Below are 8,611 nucleotides of genomic sequence, written 5' to 3' on the forward strand. Positions count from 1 at the left end.
TTGGACCACCACTGGTTTGAAAGAACCACGGTGCTCACGTGAGAGGCATGACCTTTTCACACAGCGTCTGTTTCATATTGGCCATGCAATATAATTACAGACTTGCCCATTCATTTTTATGGTATGAGGCTGTAATTTCATTGGATGGTTACAATGTGAGCTGTAAATGGTAAAGAAGTTATGGTGCTCACACAAGCACCACAGGCCCTTCAAGCAGTTGATTGGCAGGGGTCCCTGGTGTCGGACTGTCACCAATCTCTTATTAAAGGTGTTATCAGGTTTTTAACTTTGGTCACCTATCTTTAGGATAGGCCATTAATATTAGATCTGTGGGGGTCCAACACTCAGGACCCCCACAGATCACCAGTACAAAGACAGCGCAGTTTGCGGCATTGATTACATACCACAAACTGTACTGCTCACTTGTCATACTATGACTGCTTGCAGTATATAAACAATGCCACGAACTGCGCTGTCTCGGTGCCAGTGATCTGTGGGGTCTCAAGCTCCGCAGATCTAATATTCATGGCCTATCCTAAGAATAGGCCATTAATGTCATAAACCGGGGAACCCCTTTATTGCCATATCCTGAACATAGGTCATCAATAAAAAAAGACCAGGACAATCCCTTTTATTCCAAGTAAAGTAATGCAGAGTCTAATGTAATGTAGAGTCTTTTGACAAGTTGTAAAAAGAGATTCCAAAGAAGTTGTCAAGCTGCTTCTGTTTCTCTACTATTCCTCCCAGAAATGTAGGCATAAATTAAATACAAGTGGGGCCACACGGTGGCTCAGTGGTCAGCACTGCAGCGCTGGAGTCCTGGTGTTCAAATCCCGCCAAGGGCAAAAAACTATTTGCAAGGAGTTTGTATGTTCTTCCCATGTTTGCATGGATTTCCATCCCATATTCCAAAAATAAGACATACTGATAGGGAAAAAATGTACGTTGTGAGCTCTATATGGGGCTCACAATCTACATAAAAAAAGAAATTAAATACAAGTGGACATTACCATATGATTTGAAACTGTCAAAGAGATTTACCCCATAGACAAGTGGAATTGTAATACCCAGTTGTCAATATGTATGTACATTTCAACACAAGATGAACAAATATTTACTAAGCTGACACATCTCCTATAAGTTATTCATTGATAATGTTAGTCTTGGTACCTGTTGTTATGGGTACAGATCAGCACTCTGTTGTGAGGTTGTCTTATCACCTGCAAAGCAGCTTGGGCCATAGTTGATGTTTTCCCAGTTCCAAATGGTCCATATAATACAAGAGGGGCTACTGGCTTATTCTCTGTCACTGATCCAGCAATGTAAGAGATTGCTAGCTTTTGTTTCCTATTGCCCCATAACATGTGCTCTTGGTAGACAGGCAAGTGACACTTGGAAAGGTCTGGTAGTAATAACTTCTCATCCAACAGACGGTCAACTGCTTCATGGTAGATGCAGAACTGCATGCGATCAACCTGGAACTGAACCTCTAACTGGGCAGATGCATCTTGGTGAAAGGACAGCTCTTTGCAGCATCTCTCTGTTATCCGTAGTAATATACTGTCCTCTAGTTCAGTCCTGGGGTCCGCATAGGCTTCATAGACTCTGTTATTCTGCAGAGGGCAAGGGGCAATAAGAGCAGTGGACACAGATCTCTGCAGTAAATATCCTTCTTCAGTATCTTGTGTCATCTCATTAGGTAAGGGAACCACTGCAAAGAGCTCACCAGGCGGACATACCTTCATTTCATTAAGTGCTTGCACCATATTCTTAAAGGTTACCATAGCTTTTAAGTTTAACCTAAGGGGAGAACAAATATTTTATAAAACTGATACTGATAATCCATAATAACCCGACAATGACCCAAATAAAGAAACAGAATCACTGATGCTTTACACCTTTTATATAAAAGAACACTGCTCATCCTGATCTCCCTACTTCATTAATGTTTCACAACCTTGCTGTGATAATGACAGAAGAGGAGAAGAAACAAGTAGAAGGCTGTATAAATGTTCAGCTTTATATAACATTTCAGAAAACCTACAGGCGCTGTAGTTGCTACCATTAGTGAGTTTACTGTTCACAATACAAGTGGAGCTGCAAATACCCTGCATAGACATAGCATTACATGATACAATTCCGGCTGCTGCAGCCATCACTAGGAGCAGTTTACTGAAGAAAGTCTTATAGAATTAATAGAAAACTACAGTGTATAAATCCGCTTCACTTAGTAGAATTTTATTCTTTACCTCTATGACTCTGTAGGGTCTGTAAAAGAAGAGTTCATAAAATGTCCTTGCTATTGGTGGAGCAAAATTTTACTGCAGTAAAACTCACCTGGATATCACTTGCTCAGTTGCTGCTTCCTCTTGTAGAAGACTAACATGCATCATTCTCCGGTAGTTTTCCACTGTTAGTGGCTTCCTACCACTGCTTGTTGGAACATACCATGGATTTATTGCGGGTGGTTTGTACAGTTCAAAGAGTTTCTTTTCCTCTAGAGTTCTCTCCTTGCATGGGATGCATAAGAACTTGCCTGGATACCAGCGTTCTGAGGATGACATTGGTCCTTCATGATGATCTGAGGCTTTATCCTGGTGGCTTAAGGTTTCTTCTTCACCTCCAACCTGCATGAAGATCTTCTGAAGCAAAACTGGACGAATTCCAAAATCCAAAGCCAACCACTGCTCAAAAACTCCAAAGGCCGTGCATTGGACATATACGGACACTTTATATTGCGTACGAGACCCTTTTACCAGGAAAGAATGACCTCCGGCATAATGACAGGGGTTTTCATGGCCCATAGCATTCAAAGAGAAGATGGCTCCAGGACTGGTCTTCAACAAGGCAACATGACGTAGCGGCATCTATAGAAATATTAGGTTTTACTTTAGGCCCGGCACATATATCTTAGATGAGGTCAGTAAAACTACTCTCCACTGTAGACCATACGCACACAATGACGTGCATTTTGTGGGTATTCCTATAGCTGACAAATATAAAAATGTAATATTACTGTAATATTGTAATATTACTGTAATAAAGCTAATAGCTATCCTTCTTATTGATGGTTTCCAGAGTATGAAGCTGAAAATAAATTGAAAATTTAAGGAAAAGGCTGTTTTCGATTTTATACTGTACTTGGCAACTATGACGCCTGCACCAATGGAAGTAAAGATACACGCATGAGTGCTACATACGAATTCGTTATTAACCAAACATCAGAGTGTATTTTTTTGGATTATGATGCTAAATCCAATAGTGTGGCCAACTATGCTATTTTATCCAGAAAAAAAGGTACACCTTACATGCCAAAAATTGTGTGTGTGGGGTTGAATGGGGGCCTAAGGGGAACCTCAATGTATAGCCTGTAGCTTCCCTAGCATACACATTAAATGTACCATGCAAATACATGAAATACTATAATCAGAGTAATGGCGGCTTACAGATACCTTAGAGTGCAGTGTAAAATCCCATGTTCTGTGCAAAAGCTTTTCCTTCACATGAATTTTCAGAGGATGGTTGCAAGATATTTTAACACCTTCTACGTTTTCTGAAAGCTGGAGAGGAACAGAAATATAAGTTGATAAACCTCTAGAAGATCAAATCACTAGGACAAGTGAAATTATCCCTGAACCTACTGAAAAGTGTTACTTTTAATAGCTTGTTACAGTGGCCCAGACTTACTATTGGTGAGACAAGACAAACTTAGACAGTCAGTATAAAAATTCACCAAACCGATAACAGTGAGTGATTCTGGATGATAAAGTTGGAGTATCTTTGGACTGTCTAATCTACATATATACCAACTTTTAGTGGGCCAATTATGAGACAACATTTTCAACATCATTTCACCTTTTTCTGAGTATCCATTCCCATGTCTAGCATGCCAAAAATTTTCTGCCCAATCTAGATGCACCACACTACGCCAAAGATTCTCCACATTGTACCAAAGATTTGCCATATTAGCACCAGTGTCTAGTCATAACCACAATGCTAAATCTGGGCCAATGTTTTGATAGTCATCTGGATTAGATGCAACAACTGTTGAGACTTACAAAATTTTCTGCTGTGTAGAAATAGGGGATTATCTAACAATGAGGAGTATGTTGGGAGATACAATGACCAAGAAGAACTTCTTTGTTACTTACAGCTTCCCATCTTGAATTTTTCAAGAGCATAAATTGAAAGTTCCTGTGTGAGAGTTTTTCTTTTCCTTATATGTATAGTACAAGGTAGGTCATGTATAACTCACCACTTCTATCTCACTGCTGTAGAGTTGATACTCCTGAACAAGACGATCCTGGTAAGATTGGAGACCCTCTTCCTCCGCTAACTGCTTATTTCGTCTGGTGACTTTGACCCTGAGTATCCACTCCTGTAACTCCTCCTGACTGTGAGCTTTTTCACAAGCATTTCCATATATGCACTGCAACGGGCTTGACAATAAAGCAAAGATAAAACATAATCCTCCTACCACAATGGATGATTTTTTTTGCACATGTTTACAGACTTCCAGTGGAAGAGCAGTGAACCCACCCTAAATAGCATATCAGACACCAAAGATAACGGCATTGATTGCTAGGGAACGGCGGGGGCTAGAGAAAAAAATTCCAGGTGGGCCAGAATCACTGGAGCAGTGACTATTAATTGATGTAAAGGACTGGGCTTGTTGGAGGTGGTGAAAGGTCCTCTTTAAAAAAATATTTGCCCAATTCAAAGGTATTACTAGAAACAGCCCCTCTAGCTGCAATTCCTCTAACTCCTAAATCTCCCGTGTTATCTTTTCTCTCCTTTAGGCACCGCAACTCCTTTATTTTGCTAACTGGTGGAGGTTCCGGCTCTAAAGACAGGTGAGTTCTAGAAACACTTTTAGAATGGGGTCCTACATCTCAGAAATGCAACACTTTTTGCTGCAGATTTTGCTGCAGATTTTTGAGCCAAAGTTAAGAGTATATTTAACAGAAGTGAAACATCTAAGAGCTTTCTTTATACTTTCCATTCCTTTTTGCGCCTAACTTTGGCGCAAAAAACTGTAGCAAAATCTTCAACAAAAAATGCTGCGCTTACGTAATGTGGAGCTTTAGCCTTAAACGGGTTGTGCAGGATTAGAAAAATATGGTTGCCTTTTTTCCAAAAACAGTGCCACACCTGTCTGTGGGTTGTGTGTGGTATTATAACGCAACACTATTACAGGAAATAAGACAAAACCACAATGCCATATACAACCTGTTGACAAGTGTGGTGCTGTTTGAGGAAGAAAGCAGCCGTGTTTTTTAATGCTAGACATCTATGTTACATTGTTGGGGCAGTAAATTTGTAAGAAAAAGACTTACCTGTCACAAAGAGAAAATTGACTCATGCCAAGTGGTGGAGTGCGATACTTCCATACTGACAGCGAATCGGCAGTTATCATGCGCCCATGTTCCAAAGAAGCACAGTGCACCTCAAAACTTTCTTGAGTGTTGGCACTAACCAGACATAGACGACAGTAAAAACCCATGTTTAGTTTCTGGTTTTCTTTACTCTTACCACGGGTGAGTCCGCTGCTCTGCTCTGCTTTCCAAACTGCAAGTTCCACCTCACTATGGGCATTTGGACACTGCCCATTTTCTATTCGGCAATGTAGTCCACGCGAGCGCTGGCTACACAAGCGGATGTGATATGTAGAGGGCAGTGGCCGGATAATGTTGCATTGCTTCTTAGTGTCATCAATAACAATGTGAGCAAGAAGTGGCATAGGCCGAGGATGACTTTGGCATAACTCAGTAAGGATGACCTTTGGTGGGCTCTGATAAAAGCATTGCTCACAAATGTCCTGAAATTGGCCCCCAAACTGAATCAAAATATCTTTTAAGTCTTTGGGTTCCGTAAAAGTAGTAGCTGGCAATGGTGTTGGGAGTAGCATGGACTTAAGTTGGTGTCTTTCAAGATTGTTTGTCCTCTCAAAAGACCAAACGAGGACTTCTTCTTTGGACCAAGCAAAAGTGCAGTTCTGCTGATGCCTTTTGCAGCCCTTTTCAGGTTCAAAGTGCCAGCACACAACATAGCGGGCAGGTATTGGGTAGGATGGGCGTGGTCTGACTTCATACCAAACGTTTTCATTACTACGTTCTTTACTTCTTGCAAGGAGCTTCTGAGCAGAACAGTTGTGCTTCATTGGTTGGTAGCTGTAAGAAATTCTCAACTTCTTTTTGGCGCAGGTGATGCAAGCCAAGTGCAATTCCACATGTTCTAAAAGTTTTGTTAGGCTGGGGGGACCCAGCCCCATAGATTGCTTCATCGCTGCCCCTAAAACAATATTAGAGATGCTATCAAGTTTTCTTAGCTCATATCACACATTTACTGATATATGGTGCGTACATAACCATAATGTCCCGTATCAGCTATCTCTACAAAATGAGAACAGTGTTCCGTTGAGTGAATGCCCTGTCACCCAAGTGTCTGCATATCATTATTTTGTTACCTAAGTGCTCAACTACAATAACTACAATAACTCAAGGTCCATGTATCATTGCTCTCTCGTCACTGACTACCACCCTAAGGGTGAGTTCACACTGAGTATACGCCAGCTTATTCTGAACGTAAAACACGTTCAGAATCAGCGGCGTATAAAGCAGTTCCCATTCATTTCTATGGGAGCCGACATAGGAGCACTCCCCATAGAAATGAATGGGCTGCTTTTTTCACTACGAGCATTCCCATTGAAGTGAATGGAAAGTGCCCGCGTGTACGGCTAGCTCTGCTCATGCCGAGCCGTACACGTGAGCACTTCCCATTCACTTCAATGGGAGTGCTCATAGTGAAAAAAAGCAGCCCATTCATTTCTATGGGGAGAGCTCGTATGTCGGCTCCCATAGAAATGAATGGGAACTGCTTTATACGCCGCTGATTCTGAACGTGTTTTAAGTTCAGAATAAGCTGGCGTATACTCAGTGTGAACTCACCCTAACGGTCCTCTTTTTCTGTCAATGACCTTAGACTTGCATCCTCTGTTATCTGAACATCCCACTCCTGTCTCCAGTACTTTTCTCGAGCTGCAGCGGTGCTCTAGAATGCTTTATCCCGGACAATCCAATTAATCTCCAACTACATAAACTTCAAAACTGCCCTTAAATCACATCTGTATAGTGCGGCTTATCACATGACCTGATCAGAGTGTAATGTGCGGAGGTGTAGAACAATAACACTTTTTATCCTTCCTCCTCTGTTCCTCAGATCCTCTCCTCTCCATCTAGAAGTTACACTGCATTCCTTACACTTAGTATCTGTTTATTCACAGATACAGGCTGGTGACGGGTTTATACAGCTTCAGTTACATAACCTTTTCTATTAAAAGATGGCTGGACCATTGTAGCAAACAAACCCTCTGACCTATGGTGCCCCCCTATCTCCTCATAGATTGTAAGCTCTTAAGAGCAGAGCCCTCACACCTACTGTTTGATATGTTTATTTCTTTGTCACATTGTAATGTCTCTTATTGTCTGTTCATGTGTCCTCTGATTTGTAAAGTGTTGTGGAATATGTTGCCGCTATATAAATAAAGTTATTATACTTATTATTATTATTGCACTGTGGATCCAGTGTGAGTGTGGAAGTGTATTATTGAGTGTTGGCACATGACATAGGGTGACAGAGCCATGATACATAGGCACTTACAAGACATTGACACTTTGCTCTGTCACACTAGTGTCAGTGCCTTTCCCCATGTATCATTGGTGTCAACCTAGTGTCAGTGTCTGTGCCCATGTATCATCACTCTCCCCTAGTGTCTGTACCCAAGTATCATTGCTGTCACCCTAGTGTTAGTGTCCATCTATCATCACTTTGTCACCCTAGTGTCAGTGCCCATCTATCATCACTTTGTCACCCTAGTGTCAATGCCCATGTATCATTGCTGTCACCCTAGTGTCAGTGCCCATCTGTCACTGCTTTGCCACCCTAGTGACAGTGTCTGTGCCCAAGTATCATTGCTGTCACCCTAGTGTCATTGCCCATCTATCATCGCTTTGCCACCCTAGTGTCAGTGTCTGTAACCAAGTATCATTGCTGTCACCCTAGTTTCAGTGCCCATGTATCATTGCTGTCACCCTAGTGTCAGTGCCCATCTATCATCGCTTTGCCACCCTAGTGTCAGTGTCCAAGTATCATTGCTGTTACCCTAGTTTCAGTGCCCATGTATCATTGCTGTCACCCTAGTGTCAGTGCCCATCTATCATCGCTTTGCCACCCTAGTGTCAGTACCCAAGTATCATTGTTGTCACCCTAGTATCAGTGCCCATCTATCATCGCTTTGCCACCCTAGTGTCATTGTCTGTACCCAAGTATCATTGCTGTCACCCTAGTGTCATTGTCTCTACCCATGTGTTATGGCTCTGTCACCTCAAGGGTCATCTTATTACTCTGTACTGTAGCATCCATTGTGCCAAGTGCTAACAGGTGCCATCCTTGGACTAGATTCCTGTGCTCTGCAGCTTATTGCTATAGGATAGCACCGACTCTTACCAGCACGACGTTGTCACTCTCTCCCTCTGAAGTGCTGCCCCCGTCTCGGCGGTTGTAGTCTGTCTCTCCCCCTGCGGCTTGCTCGGGCTGTCGGTTACTGTCTCTC

General features: G+C 42.1%; 1 protein-coding gene across 1 annotated transcript in view; it reads right to left on the reverse strand.

The window, feature by feature from the left end:
- HELZ2 (helicase with zinc finger 2) overlaps positions 1-8,611 on the reverse strand; it is a 31,446-nt gene extending 22,835 nt beyond the window's left edge. Inside the window, exons 1-6 of the mRNA XM_075276900.1 lie at positions 8,506-8,611; positions 5,337-6,291; positions 4,256-4,439; positions 3,453-3,560; positions 2,338-2,867; positions 1,171-1,800 (exon numbers count right to left, since the gene is read on the reverse strand). Of these exons, the coding sequence (XP_075133001.1) occupies positions 1,171-1,800; positions 2,338-2,867; positions 3,453-3,560; positions 4,256-4,439; positions 5,337-6,283 (2,399 nt within the window). The 5' untranslated portion in view covers positions 6,284-6,291; positions 8,506-8,611. The remainder of the gene's footprint in view (positions 1-1,170; positions 1,801-2,337; positions 2,868-3,452; positions 3,561-4,255; positions 4,440-5,336; positions 6,292-8,505) is intronic.

This window comes from Leptodactylus fuscus, chromosome 6 (genome assembly GCF_031893055.1).
Source record: "Leptodactylus fuscus isolate aLepFus1 chromosome 6, aLepFus1.hap2, whole genome shotgun sequence".
Lineage (NCBI taxonomy): Eukaryota > Metazoa > Chordata > Amphibia > Anura > Leptodactylidae > Leptodactylus > Leptodactylus fuscus.